At 45.6% G+C, this 25,285-nt stretch overlaps 1 protein-coding gene across 10 annotated transcripts in view; it reads right to left on the reverse strand.

Moving 5' to 3' along the window:
- Positions 1-25,285, reverse strand: part of CREB5 (cAMP responsive element binding protein 5) — a 484,504-nt gene that overhangs the window by 120,292 nt on the left and 338,927 nt on the right. The window contains exon 1 of one of the 10 annotated variants that reach the window (XM_015085959.3): positions 11,414-12,520. The exons of the other annotated variants lie outside the window; for them this stretch is intronic. Within the exon in view, the coding sequence (XP_014941445.1) occupies positions 11,414-11,460 (47 nt within the window). The 5' untranslated portion in view covers positions 11,461-12,520. Of the gene's footprint in view, positions 1-11,413; positions 12,521-25,285 lie in introns of those variants that run through there. 10 annotated transcript variants of the gene reach the window in all.

Below are 25,285 nucleotides of genomic sequence, written 5' to 3' on the forward strand. Positions count from 1 at the left end.
CCATCACTTTTATGCAGCATTTTCATTGGAGGTGCCCGAAAGTAGTTTTCTGTGTTTCTTGTGACTTTTACTCTCCCTTTTGGATGCTGCTTTTGCAACAAATTAATTTCAGTTCCTAGGGAGGAAGGTCCTAGCTCAAAGCACTGTGTCAAATGCTCCACTAACAAAATAATCCATAATAACGGATTTCCCCATTATTTCTAGCACAGAGTTAAAACATACAGATTTAAAGATAGGAGTTTTTTGTTTGTGTGTTTGTTTTGGGTTTGGGGTTTTTTTTGTGTATTTTACTTGTTTTTTTTTTCTTTTGGTCTATATGACTTGAAACCTTTTGAAAAGTAGGTTGTTGTCCCCTCGTTTCTAAATCAATATTGGCAGTCACTGAATGCACCCTTTCTTTCAAAGGAAGGAAGGAAGGAAGGAAGGAAGGAAGGAAGGAAGGAAGGAAGGAAGGAAGGAAGCAAACCTTGGTGATCCCAGCTTAACTATGAAAAGGAAACAAGACGGCATGAGACAAGGTAGCTTCGAGCCCACGCCTTCCCATCCAGACTCTTTCACTTGCTTGCAGCTCTCACTCAAAACCCACTCCTTCTGTGCTTTTGCATATGAAAAATGAGGTTGTAAAAGTGTCAGCCGCCTTTTGACTAGCTAGTAGGAATAGCTAGTAAAAGCTAATTGGAAGCCATTTCATCCATAAGATGTACGGCTCTCAACCGATCAATCCCTGGGTCCTTAATCTGTTGCTCCTGAGTTTCCTCAGGCCGGTAAGAATTCTGAAGTGTGGAGAAGCTCTAAACCAGCTTATCAGATCGAGAAGCTATAACAGAATTCAAGTTTCCAAGACCATTCCCAGCAACTTGAAAACCTCAACCCATGCCCTGCCTCTATAATATATAGCATTTCCACACTGTGGCTGTTTTAATAAGCCAATGGATATTTCGCTCCAATCTGTTTGCTTTTAGTGGGCTTTCTTCCCCTCTCCAAAGAAGCTGGAATTATGCTGTCAGACAAATGACTAGAATAACTGTGCATTGCTCTAGACACCGATGAATAAAATATATCAAATGGTGCATATCCCTAGAGTGTATTATTCCACTTAGAAAATGGTATAATTGACTTTGGGTAGTGTAGGGGGAAAAAATCCAAGTATTTTTGAGTTGTAGGGTTATTTTCTGGTAATTGCCCAACTTGAAACTTTAGTTTGTCAATCAGACAGTTCTCTTAGCCTTATAAAGGGTTTTTTTTTCAGGGGGCAGGGGTGGTGAGGGGGAAGAAGAGGTTATTGAAGGAGAACTAAGAAAATGGCTAAGCCCCACAGGCCTTTTTTCTTGTCATAAAGTTGTTGTCAAAAAGATTCGCTATTATGTCTGGGATGGGTGAACTCCGTGGCATTTTGCGTTCAGTAAAAATGTCTCAAACCATTTTTCAAACATTTTGAGGTTTGGCAAAAACCTGAAATCCATCTTGCCAAGCACTTTCCCCCCTTAATTCTTAAACCCATGTGTCTTTCAAGGGAAATTTAATCCGTATGTTTCTGATTCATTTACACTTAACTCATCAAAATGGTGTTTTGTAAGAGCTATTTGATGTTCAAGAAGTCTTATGAGCTTCTCTTTTTATAAGTCTGAAAAGTCTTTCTTTCTGAGAACCAGAAAATTGTATTTTACCAGCTGTAAGCCAAATGATTTGAGCTGTGTTAAAAAGCAGGAACCTGCTGAATTTAGGAGGCAAAAAAAAAAAATTGTGGACACGATGCATAAATAAAGGTCCTCACATGTCTGCCTGCTCATGCATCTGCCAAAGACCTTTCGGACTCCTTCTTCCCTGGAGAAGCCTAGACCGTGGGGCCTAAGAACAAGCTAAAAACTGACTCGGGGTACAACTATGGTCCTAGAGCAAAAATTCCCATGGGTTCCGAAGATCCCCAATAGAGAATCCCAGCTCAGAATCAACAGAAGTAAAACCTGGTGTATTCCGTGAGATGAATCTATTACCTAGGAGATAAAATGGTCATTGAATTCCAGCACTAGAAGAGACTTATGAAATTTGGAGTCTCAAGGGCTCCTGAGAAGAGGCGCAGACGTGAGTTAAGGGAGCAGCTGTGGGCCAGTGGGGGCTCTGTCTTCCATGCTTGGCTTCCAAATGAGAGGATTTTCCAGAAAGTACTTGGAGAGTAAATCCAGTTTAAAATTTGTTTAAAAACAAATACCTTAATTTTATATGAGGACCCCAAGGTTTGGGGAAGGAATCCTGGAGTGTTGGGACAGAACTGGCAACATGCCCCGGGTCTCCTGACCATTGTCCATCATTCTTGTGACGTGTCTACCATGTCAATGCTTTTCCAACTCTGAACGTAGTTCATTAGTGGGTCAGTTGGTGAGGAATTGGTAAAATCAGTTCAATCTGACGTGACTAGTATCTCAGAAAAATGAATAGAATATCAGATATCCAAGAACGTCATACGCAGTAAAAATTAAGTACTGTTTCATCAAACTACACACACACACACACACACACACACACACACACACACACGCGTAAACACACACATGTGAGGATACTGGGCTACAAGATAAAATATTTCTTACTGTCGTTCATATCAAAAAAGTTTCAAAGCCACTTTACCACCTGCAAAACAAGACAAAACAAAAAACATGTTTCTTTTACTCGTAGTTCAGCCATTAGCAGTTTTCAGTTTGCCTCATTAAAGACCACACGGTTAAACAGACCCAGAATGATACTTCTCACCTCACGGAGGAAATCCTATGAATCACTAGCCTATTACACCAAAGATGGTTATTTCACAGATGAGGAGAAATGGACAAAGAACAAATGTGTGGTGGCGGCAGGAAGGGAGGGGGGCCAGATACCTAGCCGAGAAAAGAAAGGGTCATCTTCTTCCTGATATGATTTACAAATGACAGGAATGATTTCCAACTTGCATCCTGTGCAACAGCACAGGGGGAGCTTCAGACATATTAGCACCAGCATATTTCCAAAGTGCATTTTCCAAGCACTTAACAATCATTAATTAGTTAGAAACATCTTTTCAAGGTCGGGAGGCATAATAGTTCATCTTCACACAGCAGAGCTTTGGAGACTTCAGGGAAGCCGAATTGTACAGCACCTGGATAATTACTGTGGGAAGATTAATTGGGTTAACTGGCTGTGAAGAATCTTGTGATAAAGCATTATGAAAAACGCTGCCCCCGTCACACTGTGAGATGTCAGAGCTGGCATCCTTTGTGCCTAACAGCTGAAAGCTGCCTCCATGGGAAAGGATGCAAAGTCATTAAAACAACGATGAATTACCCTTTGCTCTCTCTCTCTCTCTTTTTTCTTTTTCAGAATCGTAATGAAGTGACAAGTTTTCTGTGGTCACAGAGTGCCTGAGTCTCTTTGGGATTAAAGTGCGAAGTGGGTTGTGTTGGGAATTGTGGTCTAAAACCGGTCCCTAGGTGGGCAGGAAGAGGGAGGAAGCAGCGAGTTTCAGAGCCCAGAGGTCACATCCTGCAGGTGGGTGGGTGCTGGTTCTGGGGCGGATTCCAAACTCTGTCCTCATCAGACACGCACTCAGTACAGTGAGGGCTGGTGCAGGGAGAGGGAGGAAGGCGAGAGTGGTGGGAAGCAGAGAGCCAGACTCCTGGATGGTTACCCCATCTCATTTATGGCCCAGGGACAGCACGCCCCACCCACTAACGAGACACCAGGGAGCTTTTGGCCGGAGGTGGAAAGCGAGCTATCTTGTCCATTTATTTCCCCGTCCCTCCCTCCAGACCGGAGGGTGGAGTCACTGTACTGCTAGGTGCCTGAATGACTCTGAGCTTCTCGAAGCCAGCTGGTCGGTCTCCCCTGTGCCCCTGCTCATCTGAGTCTTTCTTTGCTCTCTCCCACCACATCCTCCCCAGGAGCCAGAACTCAAAAGAGGCCCGAAAAAGCATACGCTTGAGCAAGAAGATGGAGCTCTTGGCACTGGGAAACCCAATAGCCTGGCGGGGCAGACATGTGTTTCTCACTGCATCCGAGCCAGGCCCTGGCCCTGCCACCAAATAGCTTTACGATAATTCATCTCTCTGCTGTATGGATACTGGATAATTCACCACATCTTCAGGTGGCCTCGATTTCTGAATCTATAAAATGAACGGTTCCGCTGAAGGATCTCTAGGGTTCCTGCCTTATCGATGCATTTAGAATTATGGGATTATTATTCTACCGCTAAGAAGTTCTGGATGGTGAGAGGGAAGCCTAACGAGCTGACGTCCCCTGTGACCTGTACACTGAAGCTTCCTCGTTGCCCAGGATGGAAGGAAGAGGCCAGAAAGCAGCCATGTTCCAAGCTAGGTCAAGAAGGGAATTCAGAAAAATGGTGTGGCTAGAGAGAGGACACTGTGCAATCGTGTAAGGGTGGATACTGCCTGAGAGCAAAGTGAAGGCGAAAATGCAACGCGAGAGTAATTTACATCTACATTTACACTAAATGGGTTTATCATAATTGCTGTTATTATGATTAATTCCCGAGGAATTAAAGAAGATCAGCCTTTTATTGCGCTGCGGCTGAGCTGACTGAAGTATTCAAACAAATAAGAAGGTTAAGAAGACACAGATGCAAAAGGAAACCTGCTTTATGCCATCTAAAAAAGAAACCTACTACTTAACTAGATAGAGGTGGGGGTTGGGGGCGGGGGGAGTGGGTAAGACCTGCCTCTTCTTGGCACTGAAATAAACTGCTTTACAGAGAGATCTGAGACCTCATTTTCTGGCCAGTGAAGAGGTCTGGTGACACAGAACAGGGTCCACAATAGGACTCTCCTCTCCCCTCTCCTACTGCTCACAGTCTCACCCGCCTTCTGTGACTCAGTTTACCTGTCAGGGAAGGAACTGCTGAATGACAGCATTTCTCTTTACCTTACTGATGCCCCAAATGTATCATCATCCAGACTTCCAAAAATGTCAACTGGTCCCATTTGGTCCCATTATTAAATAACTAACATTTACTGAACATCTACTATGCTGAGTGCTTTATAGTCACCATTTCATGGACCCTGTCTCGTAGATGAAGTAAATGTGGCTCAAAACTTTCAACAGACTGTCAACAGTCACATAGGTAGCAAGTGGCAAAGCCAGAGTTGGAACACAGATCTGACTCCAACACAATTCATAGGGCACAATCACATGGGCCGTATCAGATTTCGAATCAACGGGTTCCACCTCTGACAAGAGCTTGCTTCACAGACCTTCCCTTAGCAGTAACATGGACCCCACCGAGGGCAGAGTGGCAAAGCCAGGGGGGCCGCCAAGAGGTCCACAGGCTAGACGAGGCCAAGCTGGCCTCTCTGCCATATCAGCACATGTCCAGCTCAATAGGACTTCAATTCTTCAAAGATCTTTGATTTAAAAGGAAAAAAAAAGTCCACGGGCTCCTAAAACACAGCAACTCATGGTAGGCATTCCAGCTTATGTAACACAGCCCGTTGGCCTCATTTCCATCTCCCATTAAGATGAGTGATTGAGTCTGTGCATTAACAGATACCTTGGCATTCATTTGGAGCCTTATTATTATTTTTTCCAGGCTTTGTTTTTTTGGACACATCCAGTTCTATTGCAGTCATTCAGACGCCAAAGAAAGAAATCATACATAAGGTAGAATTCAACTTTTGGTATTCTGTGGAGGAAAGGAAGACTTTGCTGATAGCTGGATGGGCTTCGTCTGTTGTAGAACTACTGTCGCGCTCTCCATAATGACTGCGGACTATTGATTAATTCTTCTTGGGGACAGTGTTGCTTCATCAGTCATTAAATAAGCTTTCTTGCCAGCGTAAGTGCAACAAGAAAGATGTATGGACTTGTTATAAAGTGTATATGTACTATGTAGTGGGCTTTGGAGTTCTAAGGCAGGTCAATTTCAGTTTTCAGGGATGTAAGTAGCTAGGGAACCCGGTTTGTTGCAACGGAGACTCATGAAATACATAAATCTCTAAGCACTGGTGGTACTCTCTAAGAAGACTAGGAAAGACTGTTTACAAATCACACACAAATTTAGACCACAGAATTTTGATTGGCTTCACCCACCCTTATCAATGCCACTCATTTTCCTCCCTCCTGTCAGCTATTCCCCACATCCCTGGACTATGATCACTCATTCAGGTACTTGCACTCACACCTTTCTGCAGTCCAGTGCAAAGGAGTCCCCTCCAAAGGTCAAAGGCCCATGTAAACCAGACAAAAAGGGAGCAGAAAACAGAAGCCAGTGTTCAAACCACTGCTTCTTTTTTTTTTTTTTATGTTTATTTATTTTTGAGAGAGAGAGAGAGAGAGAGAGACAGAGCGTGGGTAGGTGGGGGGGTGGACAGAGTGAAAGGGAGACAGAGAATCTAAAGCAGGCTCCAGGCTCTGAGCTGTCAGCACAGATCCCGACGCGGGGCTCGAATTCGCGGACCACGAGATCAGGACCTGAGCCGAATTTGGATGCTTACCCCACTGAGCCACCCAGGGACCCCGCTTCTTTTTTTGTTTTTGTTTTAAGTGCAGTTCCAGATTTGACTATCCCACTTTCTATCAGGCACATGACAGTGCTCATTCTCTCTCATCAGTCCATACTAATCTCTGCCTCTTAATGACCTGGCCTTCCTGACCAACACTTAACTAAATAAAATGCGAGAAGACATTTTTATCACACAACTTGAAGCGGCCTGGGGCCCATTTCCCAGCATAGACTCGGGGATCCTTGAATGGAGCCCCGGAGGTAACGTTTTGAGCCCCATTACCGCTACATGATTCCACGAACCTCGCCATCACAGTACTTTTCCACTTGCCACCTTTGAAATCCCCTTCTCTTCGGTCCCCAAACACCATTTGACCACCAGAGAAGATACATGAGGGGAGGCAGCAAGCTTAAGCAGCCTCACCCAACTCTCAAGATACACATTGCGCCCATACGGCACTCAGGTCTAAACCCCGTATTCAAGCCAGGAATGGAATCCAGTTCTCAGGAGCGAAATCACTCACCTCCATTACACTTCATTTCCCATTCACGAAGCCACAGCTGAGCATGAATGAGGACGTAAGTCTTCTCCCCAACCTCCCCCGTTTTCATCTCTCCCTCCGCTCGGGGTGCTGGCAATTTGTCAGTCCTCACCTCGCTTTAATGCGAATGGTGCCTTTGCTTCTCTCGTACCTGATATGATCTCAGACCTGCTTGCGTTTGTGGATAAAAAGGAGCATAAGGGAAGACAGGCAAGCGAAGGAAGAAGGCTGAGTGATGTGTGAACAAGCGGCCCAGTTAGAGTCTGAAGTTGGTTACCTGCACAGAGCCTTCTCCCAGAGAAGCCTTTACGGCTATTCTCATTGTAGTAGGAGCTAAGACTTGACTTCCTGTGATCCCACTGCACGCTGTGAGTGAGATCTTAAAAGAGATCTCCACCCCTCCCAACTCCCATGGTAGGCATGGTTACCCTCATTTTACACAGAAGATAGAAACTATGGCACAGTGAGGTTTTAAGTGGCTTGCCAAAGTCACACAACTGGTAAGTGGAAAAGTGATTTGAACACAGGCACCTTTTGACCCCAAAGGCCATGCTCTTTTCAGGAAACCCTACACTATTTCTCTGATCAATAGATGCTTAACCCCTGGTGCCAGAGATGTATCCAGCAGGGCAAAGATGAGAGGGCAAGAGGAAGAATGCGGTGTTTAGCACTGGCTGTGGTTAAGCTCAGGCATGGACAGTTGGCATTTCTCAGCTCCGTGCCTGCATACAGAGGGAACACATCTGTGCCTCTTCTGTTGTGCCATCAGAGCCTTGCCTTGCCTCCCCCTTCACCTGCTAACATGTGAGGCATGGTCCCGGGGACCCCTATGGAGAGCAAAGGGGCCATTCAGGCCATGCCCCAAAAGAAGGTGAAACATAGACAATGTCACCAAGATTCCCCACTGACAAGTGCTGACCCGAGGCCCCCAACAGTCGTGATGGTGGTGGAAAGTTTGCCAGTGATGATGAGATAGACCTAGTGTGGCGTGAACTCAAGGGGTCAGAGCTTGTCTGGCCCTCAGTTTGCACACCGATAAAAACAACACACACATAAACAAATAAAGCCAGAAAAACTGAATAAGGGCCGTGGATCACAGCAATGTCCATATTCTGGCTGTGATATTTACTATCGTTTTGTAAGATGTCACCGCTGGGGGCAACCGGCTAAAGGTACGTGGGATCACTATTACTTCTCACAAATGCACACAAGTCAACAGTTCTCTCAATAAAAATGCCAATTACAAAAACAATACTCAAACCAAAAACTTCAAACAAAACAATCTCCAGACAGTGGAGCTGACGATTCTTTGATTCTTACCCTTTCGGGCCACCCTGGGGATAAAGTGAGACAATATTCCTCTCACCCAAGAGCATGGCTGGGCTCACGCTCCTTGCCCTGCCTCCCTGTCAGTTGTAAGCAGGACATTTCTGATTATGGGTGAACAACTCAGAGCCAAGTCAACAGAGATTGTAATGCTCTAAAAAAAGAAATCATGCCCTCTTTATTCCTGAAGAGTCTCAAGCACACATTTGGCACTCATCAAACTTTGCACAATGACTAATAACCTTCACCGGTGGTTTTGTTTCAGCTCCGGATAATTCTTCCCCCCAGATAGGCATAGTTGTGGCCCTTCTCCCTATGCACAATTAAGCCTGGTCCAGAAATACTTTACAATAAGGCCACGGCCCTGGAATTTGGCTGAAGAATGGGGATATTGTTTGGGAAAATCATCTTTCTAAGAAGCACAAAATTTTGCTTTTCATATTCTCTGAAGTTTTAAAATGTAGCCTGTAATCTCAACGAAAAACTTGAGTTTGTGTTAAAATGACTGAACCTGGGGAGCCTGGATGGCTCAGTCGGTTAAGCATCTGACACTTGATTTCAGCTCAGGTCATGATCTCACAGTTCATGAGATCAAGCCCCCACCTCCATTGGGCTCTGGGCTGACAGCACAGAACCTGCTTGGGATTCTCTCTCTCTCTCTCTCTCTCTCTCTCTCTCTCTCCCTGCCCCTCTGCCCGCTCCTTCTCTCTCTCTCTTTCTCTCTCTCTCAAAATAAATAAGTAAAGACTTAAAAAAATGTTTTTAAATAAAATTACTGAAACATATCAAAGAATCATGTAATCTTTTGGGGGGAATAAATTCATTACAAATACTGTTCTGTATCACTATGAGTGAATGAAACATACATGTCTGCTGCACTTTCAGCATCATTTTATGCATCTGGGAAACTTGCAGGATCAGTGAATTCTCCCTCGCTATTCTGCCACTCTTTCTGACAGACTCACCTACATAATCATCTCTCTTTGAGGACCCCTTGCAGGTAGCATCTGAAAACCCAGGCTTTCGCAAGAGGAATCATCATGCCAAAAAGCAAAAACAAAAAAACGATCTTCAAAGTGGAGAAAGACATGTTTCTCCTCACCCTCCTCCATTCATTGAAGGCACGAATGCATCTTGAATTCAAATGTACTTTCCTCTGAAAGGTTATGCCAAATACCTTTTAGCAAAACTTTTACAGACCACGGACACAGACACAGACACAGAACTTTCCAGCTGTAAGGGACTTCGGAGACCATCTCAGATTGGTTCCACACGTGGGGGAGGGGCTTACAGCCCACCTTGTCTGCTCCCTCATTTCAAAATGAAGCCCAGATGCTTTAAGTGATTTGCTCAAGGTCATCAGGATTTGCACTCAGGCTTCTTGACCTCCACCACACCATGCTGTTGCTTCCAAAAATTACCTCTACCTTCCCTGCCCCTTCCATCACTGCCCAAAAAAGGAGAGAGGGAAGAAGATCCTTAAAAAGTCACGATCAATTATATGCAAAACATGCAGTCAGCAAATAAACGTAAACACCTCTCTGATACATGCCCCAGGCCTCATTATGCATCTCACTGTATGATGATCACAGTGAAATGAGCAAAGAGAAGTTTTGGAGTAGCCAGGAGTCAGGACTGCTCTCAGGGGGGCCGGGTCTCTAGTTGTAGAGGGCTTCAGTTGGTAACTATATAATGATGCCGGATGGTTTCAGAAAGTTCTCAGCCTGAGCAGTGCAACACAGCATTAAATATATTTTATGACACACACAGAAATGTGGTAGTAATTTTCAAAATATAAGCCTCTCTCTCTGGGTACACAAGATCCTGGAAGCATTAAGAACAGCATCGTCTGCCCTTCTCTCCATTTATTTAGTGTTAATTCCTGACTCGCCAACATTAACTGGCTGGGTCCAGACAAATCAATCAGGAAGTTTTCATCATCTCTCCCACAACCCCGGCATATCACCTTAAAATTAATTCAAGAACACAGAAGTCCCAGCGATAGCACTGGCTTAAGTTGTCACATAAAACAACAGAAAGTTAAAATCCTCAGGCAAAGGCACAGGCGCTGTTCACAGGAGCTGAAATAATGGGCAAAAGACAGCCGCTACCTCGGCCGTTCGGCATCTATTCCTGTAAAAGCCTACAGTCTATTCTTAATAATAAATGCAATAGCACCCCACACCGAATCCTTTCCCAGGCATTTGCAATTCACCAGTTACACTCAGAAAGCACAACCCCCCCCCCCACGCCATCACTTCACTTCGACCTTCTGAAAAGACAACCGTTTTGAGCCATTTAAGAAACACACAGAGAGAGAGAGAGAGAGAGAGAGAGAGAGAGAGAGAGGGAGAATATCCTGGTGGAAAATAATACACAGCTGTGATAATATCATGTTTTTTTAAATACCATAATATAGTTTCACTTTTAATAATAAAAGATAAAAAAGGGGCGTCTGTGAATAATTAGAGATTGCAGTCTGAAGCTAGTTACAGTCACTGCAATTGATAATAAACTGAAAACCCCTTGAGAGCAGGTAAATGCTTTGCATCCCTGACCCCCTTGCTCTCACATTACTTAACTACCCTGCGGTTCTTGCATTACATCACCATTGAAGCGATTGGTTCCTGCGTTTTAACTCTCTCCCTGTCTCCTCCGATTAGGAGCGACACCGCCGCAAAGAAACTTCGCCCGAGTTTGCTCTTTCTCGCTTCGCTTTTTATTTGTGGCCTCTTTGCTCCTGTCGCTCTGGCTTGCTCTGCCTTTTTTTTTTTTTTTTTTTTTTTTGCCCAACCCCGGCCTCGGTTCAACTCATTCAGGTCGCTGTGCTAGAACAAAAACTCTTATCAAAGTGAAAAGAAATGCCTCTTCGGGACACGAAGAGGAGCGGAGGGGCTGGGGAAAGAGGAGAAGGAAGAAGAGGAGAAACAAAGACGGGCAGAAAGGGGAGAAGGGGAAGAAAAAGAAGAGAAGGAGGGGGAACGAAGACTGGAGAAAAGAAGGTGGTAGGGGCAAAAAAAATTCTATAAAATCGGGAAAAAAGAAAATAAAATTAAAAACAAACCTCATGGACATCACTGAGGCTGAATTCCCTCCTGAGGTGCAGAACATGAGAGCTCTGGAATGAGTGTGTGTAGAATTTGAGCCAAAGCTTAACTAGCCTGAGTGAGTCATATCCTTCCCACTTGATTCCAGGCCAAGCGATGATGTAATGCGCTGGCCCTTCTCTTGCGCCTAGCTCTGGCTCTCTCCCTCCGGCTCGCTCACTTGCTCGCTCTTTCTCCTGGGCTCGCCCTCCTCCCCCTTCTCCTTTTTAGCTCAGTGCTGGTGAAGTCACCATTTAAATCTGGCAGAACTGAAGCAAAAACTTCAATGTAACCAAAACAGCCCCAGGCCGAGTTCCAGACTCAGGGAGCCTTCGTGGTGCAATTGCCCTTAGAAACGAGTAAACAGAGGGGGAAACAGTGCCGCCTGGGGAGGGCCCAACAGCTGCCTCGTACTCAGAGAGGGACCGGGGGTTCTGTGGTCCACTGGTTCCGATTTAAACACAATATGCTGGTTACAAAAAAAAAAAAGAAGAAGAAAAAAAAAGGCCCCGCGTTTGGAAACAGGAGTGGAGACACCAGCAGAGGTGGAGTCCCAGTGGGTGAACCATCAGGTTGGAAGGACAGGGCTTGACCAACCAAGACAGGTCCCCAGCCCAAGCTTTCCTTCAGGTGGCACGGTTTCCATTGCTCAAGGCTCCTTTTTTTTTTTTTTTTTTTTCCTGGAGCTGGATGGGATTTTCTGTCACTGGATGCCAACCACCGGCCCTCCAGAGATTTCTCACATCTGACCTCCCTGTCAGCAAGGGCAGCCCCACTTTGGGGCCAAACACGCGCCTGCGTCTGAAGCCATCAAGAACTGGGAAATCATAGTGGCTTCTCCCCCGGCCTGTGCTGGGCAGAAGGGAAAAGGCCCCCCTCCCTGGTCGCAAAACACAAAGCTTGTCTTTCTGAGATTAGCACCCCACTCTCAGGTGAGCTGTCCAAGGAAGAGGGAATTAAAACACGTCCATCCTCAAAATGAAAGACAAGCTATCCGTTCCTCTACCTGCTGGGGGTGGGGTGGGATGGGGGGGGGGACCAGTGCAGGTGGGGCTGTCTGTGAGTTTAAAAGGATACAGGGAGAACAAACAGTATGTGTGTCTCTCCTTTAATTACAGAGTGAGGATAAACCAGCCTGGGGTGGTGGGGGTGGGGGGGAGTCAAACATCACTAACAGCAGTGAAGCCCTTTTAACTGCAGATTCTATCCTTCACTTCACACTTCTGCCCAGGACTTTACCTAGAACAGTCCAGAGACTCGCTGCTTTGTTAGCACAACTTTTTCACCCTACCTTCTCTCCCTTCAATCTTCCTCTCACCCTTCAATGCCTCCTTAAAAAAAGGGAGAAAAAAATGTGATTTTGAAAAAATGGGAAGTTCACTAGAATTTTTTTTAAATACCACAAAAGCAGAAGAAAGGCGTGGGGTTGCAAGGTTTGTTTTTGTTTTTGTTTTTGTTTTTTTTGGTTTGGGGGTTGTGTTTTTTGTTTTTTGGGTTTTTTTTCAAAAATAATCATAGCTTTTGCCAAAGTCTATTGCCTCTCATTGGTTTTGTGACCCATGAACTGAATAGGTGCTACAAACATTTGTATCGTCTCCTGTTGCCAAGCGGAGAGGATCCCAACTCCTAAACTCCACAGTTCAGAGAAATCTCTCCGTTTATTAAAGATCTCTGCTGCTGGGGACAGGGCTGTTAATCTGAGTCCCTTGGAATTTAAATCACAGCTTCAGGGAATATTGCCGCACTCAGGGCGAAGAGTTAAAAAGCAAGGTTTGCCCAGCCGTCTGCCTGACCCTGGGGGCTGGGGTGGGGAAGAGCTTTCTCCAGCCGTCTGCCTGGAGCATGACATCCCCAATTGATGCTGATGCCACAGTTGCTGCTGTGACACCTTTATCAAGGCAGGCAGCTCTGAATTAAAGGTGATCAGCCGTAATTACAGCTGGCGCCACTGAAGCCTGTGGCCTGACAGCGGCAAATGTGGTTGTTATAAAGTTTGGTCCACCATGTCAGTGGCCTGTATAACTCATTTACGTCTGACTTGCCAAGCAGCTCTTGATTTTTCTTCTGATGCAGGGAATAAATAAAACAAACTCTTCAATCACTCCTATGAGCCTTTCTTTCCACTTCGAGGTAGGTTGACAAGATTTTATATAAACTACCGTCTCCCTTTCACAGGAGCCATTGACCATGATGGTTAATATAAAGCTAAGGAGTCTGCTTTTGCCTTCTCCCCCCGCCCCCCCCCCCCCCCCCGCCATCCTCACCTTAGCTTTTGTATTTAAATGTTTTCTTTACGTTATTATTTGAGACACCTCAAAATGGATATGCGGTAGAAGTTTTCCAAACTGCCGTCTTCCTGTAACCTCAATGGGAAAATGCTCCGTCCAGGATCTTTCTTAGACAACATCATGGGGGGCAGGGTGAAGCTGCTAGAAAGAGGGTCCCTGTCCTTTTTTTTTTTTTTTTTTTCCAGTGAAATAGGTAAAAGGGACCCTGCGCTCTAGGTAAAGATGACATAAAGGGAATACATTTTCTGTGTAAGTAACAAAGGGAATGACAGCTTTGGCCAAAGCCAGGCACAGACTTCTGAAACACAGCATCTTCGCTTCTGCCAAGAGGAGGAAGGGGCTGGCTGGGAGGTTCCAAGACGGTGAGTGTGCCTCTGATCAGTGAGTGGTGCGACCAAGGGGTTCAGAGCTTCTATAACCCAGCCAGACTCTGAGAGCCCTGTACCTGACGACGATGCCTCTACAGCAATAAGGTGCCAGGACACAATGGCATTCCAATAAAACTTCGCTGGAGTGCTGGCCTGAGCTGCAAACAGTTTCAGAGTTCAAAGGGGTCTGAGTATTTACATTTGCACTTGCCGGTCCAAACGTAAGTACCCGGCCCTGCCATTCCAAATCAGGCATGTTCACTGGCTGCTGGGTTTCTCCCCACTTGAAAAGAAACCCTTCTTTCCCATTTTCCTTCCTGTGAGCAGCTAATGATAGAGAATATCCTGTTCCCAAAAGGAAATTCCCCCCAACTCCAGAGCTTCCTTTTTCACCCATCTGGCCCTCTCGTTGACTCTCCCTCCCCGCCCCCCCACCCGCCCCGCAGCCCCCTCCATGTCCTAGCCACTCATCCGAAGAAGGAGGACTTTGCAGATAGGACTTGTGAGATGCTGTAATTCCAGCGGGAGCCTTCTTGAAAGTAGCTCCCGGCCAGCAGGCTCGGCCTCCAGATTAGCTGGCTTGCTCAGGAATGCTTGCAACACCCTCCTTTCCTTGTCATCCTTGGGGAGAGGGTGGTGGGTACCGCGCAGCTGTTCTGTGTAACTCACTCCCATACTCCCAGCTCCTGATGAAATGTTCGGCTCCAAAGAAGTAGAAGCCTCTGAGATTTGAGCTCAGGGTTCAGAATGCATTTGGACCATCTCCAAAACAACCCCACTAGAAAAGGCGCAGCTTGGATGGCAGGACTGAAGGGCACAAGGGCCGACTAAAGTAAACTGTGTGCCTGGGTGAATTTCTGAGCTCAAACGCCTGAAAACACACAGCAAACATAAGAAACGATAGAGATCCTTCCTAGAGAGAGCGGACTTTATTTTTTTTTTTTTCTCTTATAGGTTTGAATTCATTCTCCTTAAGGAAAGGCATATCATCTTCTTTCAGACGTTGTTTTTAAAATTTGACCCATGATTCCTTCGGTCCCAGGGGAGTTTGAGGGGCCAGATAATTTCAGAGTTAAATAAGCTGTAATGACTATCACATGTACCCAGCCATAAACCTAGTATTAAAAATTATTCAGAAAAAAGTGGCATCTCTTCCTTTTTTAATTTACAATAACCATCCAGGTGGTTTTCTAAGGCCTCCTTTGCAAATTGCTTCCAGCGAACCTTCCGGTCACAGACCACTGCACACCCACGTGGTGTCATTCAGCATTCCCTTCAACTTGGGTGTCCCGTGTTTTCACAGTGGACAGAGGCTGAGGGGCTGTCTGGGTGAACCTGTGAAGCAGGCATCCTAACTCTGTGCTAGCTGGATCGGCTGGTTTAGATGGCTGGGCCTGCTAAGCCAGCTCCTGGCACTCCCTGGAAGAAAAAGAGACTGGGCCACCCTTGGTTACTTTTGTCTTGTACCTACTGCAACCCCTGCAACCCAGGCCCGGCACCAAGTCCTCTCAGGCAAGTTGCTGCCCTTTGCTGTGGCCAGACCTACTTGTAAAGTTCTGAAGTGGCAATGTTAAACGTGGCTCGGACAAAGGAATGCATTTCTAATGGTGGAGGCATCAGGAACTTAGGGGTGGGTATGGAGAGATTATGAGAGCCCTTCGATCAGCTCTCAAGTATTATCACTGATGCTGCCTACTCATAGCAGTTTCCCCTAACTTCTCCATCTTTAAAACGTATATGTCATTTAAAAAAAACCCAACAGGGGCGCCTGGGTGGCTCAGTCGGTTAGGCGGCCGACTTCGGCTCAGGTCGTCATCTCGCGGTCCGTGAGTTCAAGCCCCGCGTCGGGCTCTGTGCTGACAGCTCAGAGCCTGGAGCCTGTTTCGGATTCTGTGTCTCCCTGTCTCTGACCCTCCCCCATTCATGCTCTGTCTCTCTCTGTCTCAAAAATAAATAAACGTTAAAAAAAAATTAAAAAAATAAAATAAAAAACCCCAACAGTATATGTCATTTGTATCATTCAAACTTACCACAGCGTCTGAAAGGCCATTGATGCCCAATGAATATTTGTTGAATGAATGAATGGTGAATGAATGAATATGCTCCTCGGCTCAGGCATTACTTTCTCCACGAACACCTTGCCAGACTATCACACTGGGGTAGGACTGTCCGTTTCTCTAGTTTCCCATGGCATCCTGGACGATATTCTATTCCAGCCACAAGCCAGTTATGGAAAGTACCTATTTCCATGCCTGTCTTCCTCACGAGACACTAGCTTCTTCAGGGCAGGAACTGGCCTTACCCATCCCAGCATCCCGAGCACCTAGCAAGTGCCTGACTCACACATAGTAGGTCCTCAGGAAATGTGACTGGCCTAGGAGTGTGTTGGCAGCATAGGCTGTTCTGTCTTCCCTGAATATCTCCCCTCCCCCAAAGTCCTCTTTCCCTTTTGCATCCTTAGATCTTTTTCTGTGGCTTCCTGGAGATCTGGAAACTGGAAAACCTAGAATCATAAGAAAAATCCTAGGAAATGTTCTGGTTGCCTTTCTCTATCCCTGCACTATGCCATTCCTTCTTGAAGGGCCTAGATCCTTTTTGCTCCCCTTTTCCTGGATCCACATGGCCGCGATGCCAGCATGGGTACCCTGAAGTTTTGTACCGGAACAGCTGACGCTATGACTGTTTTCTCCAGTTTCTTACGTGAAGCATCCAGGGGAACTGAAACTTCAGGTAAGGGGACCGAATATTCTCCCAGAGGTCAGGGCACTGAAGTGCCCTCAGGAAAGGGAGGCTTCCACCAGGACTCATTCATCTCCAAAGCAATGGTGGTGTCGGCTTTAACCAGCAGTCCCTACAAGTCAAGGCACACACCAAAGAGTGGCGGAGGACAGGAGGTCAGAAATTTGTAGGTAAAGGTATAGACAGGATCAGAGCCTGCCGGTGTTGCCACACTGCAGTGAATTCATGTTGGGTGTTGAGTGCGGCTGGGATACGGCACATAATAGCAGAACAGGACTGGCTGAGGAGCAGTCCCGCTTGGGAGACGTGGACCAGCAAAGGAAGTGACAGAAAGAGGCCTCTGCCACGGGCTCTGTGGATAACCTTGGTTCAGAAAGGTAATCTACCAAATTCCCCCCGGTCCCTTGGACAAGGTGTGGTGACCGGGCCAGTGTAGGGTGAAGCTGGTACGGTGCACAGGGTTCAGAATTTAAGGAGGTGCTTCCTCTTGGGGCTGTGCACGTGCGGGTCAGCATTACGACCCTTGCTCAGATGTTGAGCTGTAGGGGCCCCACTTGCCTCTCCTCGTCTGGGCCTCAGGGGTGAAATTTACTACTCCGCGTCCTTCCTGAGCATCGGGAGGACTAGGGAAATGATAAGGGGGGGGAAACTCTAGGTCTATCTGGCCAGCTGTGGGGAAGAGAGGTGGTGCCTGCAACGGACTGGGCTTTTCCTTGGAAGTGTCACCTGTCGCCAGTCTTTCCTTCTCAATGTCCTGCCCTTTAGCTTGCTGTTCTAGTCTTCCCCCACTCTATTTGTTTTCTGCGTGAAATGTGAAGATTACGACCTTCTCTATCCATTCTGTTAGAATTTATGGAAATTGATACATTTTTCCTCGTTCTGTAGCTATCATATATGTCTTACTGACATATGTATATGTGCATATGATACATGAGTGTAGACACATGAGTATACACACTTCTATATTATACATACATGCATGGATACATACATAGAAACTCACATACATGTGAATATATGCATACATATTATTCATCATCAGCCAACATTCATGGAGCACATTCTGTGCCGTGCATTATGTTAGATGTCCCACAGACGTGAGTTCTTTTCATCCTCTCCATACCCACTATGCACTATGAAGGAGGCACTCCCATTATCCCCATATTAGGAAGAAACTGACTCAGGATTTAGTAACCTGTCTACAAACCCCAGTGGAGCTGAGAATTAAGCTAAAAGTTGCCTGATGCCAAAGTCAGGGATGTGACTGTGACCCCTCAGTGCACTAACACCTTCCACGACCCAGATGTTCCTCATGAGCTGGCTAATCCGTGTGGGCAGAAGGAAGCAGCATGCTGGGTCCTGGTGATCAGGATGGGAAAGGGGGGGGGGGGTCTTTCCAGCTTCAGGATTCTGATCAGAGAGATTTACCGAAGGAGGAGGCCTGGAGTAGAGGCAGAGAAGAACGAAGCATTTTTATGGCATCACCTCAAAGAGTTAGAAATGCAGGTGGTCACCCCTCTCGGGTGAGAGGATGGTGTTGCCTGCCTCTCACCAATCACCTGGGCTCCAGCACCTTCGTGAAATCTCATCAGGGGCCATGCTGAACTCACGCTGCAAAGTGAATACCTGTTGGTCTCCCGGCGACCGCACGCTGCTGGCGGCCAGGGTCCTTGCTTCTTGGTGGGTCTCCTCATTTCACGTGGGGGAAACCGTGTGCCTGCCAGAACCCGAGCCTCTTTTGCCGAGTATTCACGTCTGGAAAAGCAGTCCGTGGGGACTTTCACACTCAGTGAACAATGGTATTCCCTTGCATATTATAAATTCAAAGTATTGGAGTGTCTTCATTCTGAATAGCTGCCCCCAAATACTTTGCAGTTGCACAAAAGGGCTTTCTGAAAAAAAATTATACTTGTTTGGATGATACCCCTGAAAATACACTCTACTGGTGATTTTCATTATTAGACATCTTTAAATAAATTTTCAAAAAAAACCTACAAAAGTAAGAATGAATTTGAAGAGGTTTTGAGCATATTAAAAATAAAAGGGAAGGCTTAAAGTCAGGAGTTGTATTTGCGGTTGTGTTTTTCTTCCCAGAGACTCCTGCTGCAGGGCTCTGTGTGTATTTAGTAACTGACCTCCCGGTCCTCTGAGCAGAGAGGCTCCCCAGCACTGATTTACTCGGAGGGTTTGCAAGGAGTGCAAGCCCTCCGACATTTGTGCCCGGAGGGGATAAGAAGAATTTTTTTTTGAACCCCAAGCATGAAGCTCTTGGGCCTTCCAAATGAAATTATCTATGTTTTTATGAACAGAGTCCCTGAGTTACAAAGTTGGTTTTGATAAGAGGGAATAAATGAAAGAGAAAACTGCTGACGTTATATTTTGGTTTCCAAGCCCACGTCCAGGTTCTATGGCCCCTCATAGGCTCAGGCACGACTGCGGGGTCTGTCCTGACACCAGACTCTCAAGCAGAGAAGTGCAGTCAGTCTTGCCGTGCGTGCTGAAATTTAGCTTTGAATTTTAAGAGAAGGATCACAGGACATTTTCATACACACTGGTATGGGTGTCTGTCTTTCTAGAAGTATTGTACTGTGGGATTCATAAACAGCTTGGTCTTGTCCTCTCCATTCCTATGAGAGGAAAACTGAATATTGTGATGTCCAAACGGTCTTTACGTTTGGGAGTAAAAGAGCCAAACCTTCTCATTCTTCATAAACTTCAGAATTCCTCTGACATTAATAGAAATGGGAAGGAATGTGAGATCCAGGCACCATCTGGGCCAATGGGAGTGCCCAATTCCTTTTGCTTAGTCCTCACCCAAACTGGAAAGCAAGCTTTTAAGCCAGTGTTGGAACATATCTTTCTTGGGCAACAAGCCTCCTTGAGATGCTAACGAAAACTGCGAACTCTCCGTTTAACCATGGAGCCCAGGTTTAAAGTCCCCAAGAAAACAAAGCATGCTGTCTTTGTACGCAATTTCAAGCGAGGCTCTTTTACAGGTCAAGAAAAGCAGGCGCAGGCAGCGAAATCTCGATGCTTTGCAAGGCTGACCCCGGTCCTGGCACTATAATCTGCTGACCTAGGTTGTTTTTCTAGCTCACTGGTTCTCAGATTTGCTGGACCTCAGAATCTCTGGAGAACAGATTACGATGCGGATTTCCAGGTACTACCTCAAAGATTGTAACCGTCAAGGAGGACCCCAAGCATATGCATTTTAAAGCAAAACACTCTTGAGAGTTTGATGCTAGTGATCCATGGACCACACTTCACGAAAGACTGAATTCTAGCTGGTCATCCTGTGGTCACAGAAATTTTACAAACAAATGAATTAATAGGTAAAAGAAAACACAAATAAATATGGGTATATTTTCCCTATAATTCAGGCTATAAAGGGGCTGCGGTCCTCTTTCACATCTTATTTTTTAAGGTAAAAAGCATAGTAATCTGCTCTAAAATCATCAGGCCTATAAAAATCGGCTATAGTGGCTTTTCCAAAACAGGATGCCTCCGATGGATGGAAATAAAACACATATTCACAGCGACATAACACCGTTTAAACGGTCTATGGGATTATGGTCCCAGAACCCCTGATAAGATTAGAGTTTCCTGACCTGTAGCTGGTTTTAGCAAGGCATTTCTCTCCTATGTTTACTATCAATGCTTCCAGATGTTTACTTTGCAATATTCCCAGTCTCCTGATGTGGCAATCACAGGGAGGGTGCTTTGGGGAAGGGAAAGAAATATCAGTAGTCGCTGAAGAGTGCGTTGCACGGTACAAGCCCGCCACACCTTTGGCATAACTGGGTTATCTTCTAGAACTTTAGTTGAACATCCAAGAGTCGTGTCGGTTCTGTGTACTACAGAATGGTGCGGAAGTCTGCACAGGGTCCCCTTCTCAAGGGTTCTTTACCCCTCCCTTTCTCCAAAGGATGTTTTAAAGTTTTTCAGAAGTCTTCTATTTTTATCCTTGTCAAGTGCCAGGAGCACTTGAGATGTGAAAGTGCCAGTCCCTCCTCAGACGCAAAAATTCGAATGATGGATGAAGGGGAATGAGGATCATGACCTGTGAGTCATCAAGGACTGCATCCAGTGCTAAGTAGGAATTAAGTGTCTGAATTACAATGATAGTCCTTGTATAATTTGTTTGACCAACTCTCTGTCATATCAATATGGTCACGGTGGCACTGAAACAACTATTAAAACAGACACCACACACAATTCCAAGGAACAGACAAAAGAAAAAACCTTGGTAGGTGCTGAATGTCTGGGAAAATAATGCTTCCAAGGAGGTATGGAGGTTCCAGGACACCAAGGGCAGTGAACATGAAAAATAATGACAGAGATGACAAGACGAAAGAGGACACTTAGGCGTTTCTTTGGTCACTTACGACCCTCTAAGCCAGAGGCCATCGCGCCCATTTCGTTCTGATACTTGGTGAAATTTTACACCCATTGACTCAGAGGAGCTTTGTGTTGGTAGAAGAGGAAAGCCTCCAAGTTTGGGTAATAAAGGGATATTGGTCATTGTTCATGATTCTCATCTTTGAATAAAAGAATCTTGGGGTACTAATCCTCTTGAAAGTTCTGGATATTTTCAGAAATAGATAATCTATAGTTGCCAGCGAATTGCCCTTTCCATTAGGTTTAAAAAAAAAAAATGTCCTTCTTGTTGACCTCTCATAGTTGAACCCACAGTCTTCTTCGTCTCAAATCCGAGATGCTGCTGGGTGCGTGAGTGTATGTATACCTTCTCCCAAACCGAAACAGTCTCCATGATGCATGGTATTGTAAGGTGGCACAATTCCACAGGGTCAGATGGTTTTGAGCCTAGAAGGCCTCATAACTTAGTCTGGGCCAGCTCCGTTTTAATCTGTCAGAGTTTCTGGTATTTTAACAAAGGCTATATGGCGTTACCCGGTATCTCGACCTGGCCAAACCACAGCAAAACTGGGACCCTTTGGTTTCTATCTCGTTTCCCCTTTCAACACCTCTCTTTGCATTTCCCGATGCCCTTTTGTTCTTTACGGGCTTCCACTCATCTTACAAAAGATTTTAGCTGATAAAGGCAAATGTGCTCCATTGTATATGCTGACGATTCAAGGAAATGCAAAATCATAAGTTATGGTGGCACTGGAGACACCAGGCGAGAAGATGGGAGGGGACTGTCTTGGTATAAGGATGCTGCTGAATCTTTGGTTTCATGGGTCCGAGCCCCGCGTTGGGCTCTGCTCTTGCAGTGCAGAACCTGCTTAGGATTCTCTCTCCATCTCTCTCTGCCCCTCCCCGACTTGCACTGTCTTTGTCTCTCTCAGAATAAACAAAAAAACTTAAAAATATATATGTATGTGTGTGTGTGTGTGTGTGTGTATTAAATAAAAAAAAAATTATAGATGGTGAAAATGGCTCCAAAGAAAATATAACATGGTGATGAGAAGGGATGTTGGTATGGTGAAGTCTTTTAGGTAAGGTGTTCAGGGAAGTCCTCTCTAAAGGGATGGCATTTTGCCTGAGAATTGAATACTGAAACATGGAGGTGTGGGCGTGGATACGGAGGAAGAGGTGTACAGATAGAACAACCTGGATAACTGCCGAGGCGGGAAAAGACTTGGGGTGTTCCCTACTCAGAAAGGAGGCCGTTACCGGGAAGAGGAAAGGGGAAAGAGATAACCTGGAAGAAGTAGGGAGGGGTCTTGCTGGCCACAACAGCGTTTCTATTTCATTTTAAGGCAGAGAAAAGCCATTGGGAAGTCTAAAGGAAGGACTGACATGATCTGATTTTTATTTTAAAGAAATGGCATTAGTTGCTACATGGAAAATGGATTGTCAGAGAGTAAGAATTCAAGTTTGGGGAATAGGGAAGGGATTTTGCAATTGTCTGGGCCAGTGGTGATGAAGGCTGGCACCAGGCTGACAGCAGACAACACGGTGGAGGAGGGCAGAGCTAGGACAGATTGAGGGACAGCCAGTAGCTCTACCTGAGTTGGCCACAGGAGCGCGGAAGACGAGGAATGTGGGATGACTGTATTTTCAATCCCATCAAATGAGTAAATGCTGTTGCTATTAACCGTGATGAAGAAGCCTGGTATTGCATACGGCTCGAGAAGGGTCAAGAGTTTTGCTTTGCACAAGTTAAATTTGAGGTATCTAGTGACACACAGATGGAGAAATCAGGAAGGCAAAGAGGTGGGACTGTCTGAGCTCAGCAGGCGGTCAGGAGTGAAGATGTCCCTTGGGAATCAATTCTGATTGACTGTCTTTAAAGCCACAGACTGGGTGAGTCTCAGAGCTGAGTCATGCGGGACAGTCTTACAGTAAGTGCTGGGCAGAGGAGGGGTAGCTGGTGAGGTGGGAGAAAAAAGCAGGAAGAAGGCAGTGGAGATTCCTGGAAGTCAGTGTAAGTACAACAGTCACTTCAGAGGACCAAGAACTACACGTTTGTTAAAAATCACCTAATCAGGGTTCTGGCTGTGTTCTGCCTAGAAAAAGATTAGAAGGCAACATAGAGAGTCAGCTGAATGAGAGAATAGTTCCTCTTATACCCTACTACCTTCCTGCTAACACTCCTCCTTCTTCCCTCTAGTTGTAAATACCAAGACAGAAATTATTGTAATGCAGAACATTGGAAGATTTTACTTGCCAGCAACAAAAGATAAGGAGTTTCAGAAAAAATTCTATCTGGGGCCAAACTCTTTTTTTTGTTTATTTATTTATTTTGGGGGGAGAGGGGCAGAGAGAGAGAGAGAGAGAGAGAGAGAGAGAGGGAGAGAGAGAGGGAGAGAGAGGGAGAGGGAGAGGGAGAGAGAGAATCCCAAGCAGGCTCTGCACTGTCAGCACAGAGCCTGATGCAGGGCTCAATCCCATGAACCCTGAGACCATGACCTGAGCTGAAATCAAGAGTTGGACGCTACACCAACTGGGCCACCCAGATTTTGGGGGCCACAATCTTTCAGGTACTCTCTGCCTGGATACCTTTGCCTTTTACAGTCGCTATTCATGGGGGACTTGAAACACGGTTCTAACACCCAGATAAATATATGCAGTTTTTATTAGCAAGAGATAACCTTCCTGTCAACAAGGGGTTCTGCTTTATTCATTACCAATTTTGAGATTTAGCAGAAATGATACAATTGAAATTACCCGTGGACCTTAGATGGAAACCTTCTTTTGTCTCAGAGGCCAGGGAGAAGACGAAAAAGAAAATTCAGAAACATGTTTTTAAACAATAAACTTGACTAATGTATGTGATTTTAATAGCTCGAGGGCTTTTCTCACTTTCAGATCGGAATGTGGGCTGCTCAGTAGGTTGTAAGAGCTGCTTTCCAATAGCCACTGTCGAGAGAGCACAGGTATCGGGGGACAAGCTTAAAATGGGAGGTCCTTTTGGAATGTGTGATGATATCGATTATATTGGGCCCAGGAGGCCCTGGATTCGAGAGGGGGCGGAGAGGGGAGAGACAGAGAAAGACTTGAGAAATTTACCACTCAAATTTCAAAAACTTAATAATGTATTTTAAAATGTAAAAGTCAAATTGTGGGTGTTTTTATGAGGATCCTTATATTCCGGGTAAATCCAAACCTCCCTACAAAGCAGTGGCATTGGCTCTACATAAATCTGTCCCTTCCCTGAAGATGACCTATACTGACTTCTAAAGAGCAATGGGGGAAATCATGGGGGTGCAGGTAACCGCATAGTCTGTGACCCCAAGCGCTGCAATCATTATTTTAAGTTTGGGGGGACCGCAGAAAAATGCACCCCAGGAGTCTGATGCCCAAGTCTGAATTCCCTTTATTGCAGCCCCGGGAGGCCTGGGTGGCGGGGAGGTTCTCCTTGATTTAATTCCCTGAATTTGTTCTTGGCTTTGGGCTCTTGGGAGTGGCAGTTGTGCCCTGAACAAGGTCAGTCGAGGGGCACTGGAAATGGCCCATGGAAACAACAGCTGGGGTCCAGGGCATGTCCCCTTAACTGAGTCAAGATGGCCAGACTCTGTCGGCCAGAATTTGTCAGAGCCTATTTCATACTCCATTATTAAATGCCCTGATGTTTTTGTAACCAAATAAATGCATTATGAACAGGACCCTTTTCCTGCGTTTCTCTACAACATCCTGGATCTGTTCTTAGGAGTGGATAAAAAGCAGTAGTGACTGTGGCCACAAGAATGCCAACTTATACGTGTCGTAAAGCAATCTGTTACCTCATTTGATCCCCCCAGAACTTTTCCCAAGGGGAAAGCTGAGGCCAGAAAGGTATAATAACTTGGTCAAGAACACAGAGTTAACTAGATCCCAGGTCTTCTGAATCTTAGTCTGGTGTCCTTTCTATCACATAACTTTTCTTCTTGTTGGGTCTCCTGGATGCATGTTGTTTTATTTTGGAAGGTGATTTTTGTATTTGGTTGGCGGGGGTGGCTGGAACTCTTCTCCTTTTTTTTTTTTTTTTTTTGTTTAACTGTAGTAAAAT

This window comes from Acinonyx jubatus, chromosome A2 (genome assembly GCF_027475565.1).
Source record: "Acinonyx jubatus isolate Ajub_Pintada_27869175 chromosome A2, VMU_Ajub_asm_v1.0, whole genome shotgun sequence".
NCBI lineage: Eukaryota > Metazoa > Chordata > Mammalia > Carnivora > Felidae > Acinonyx > Acinonyx jubatus.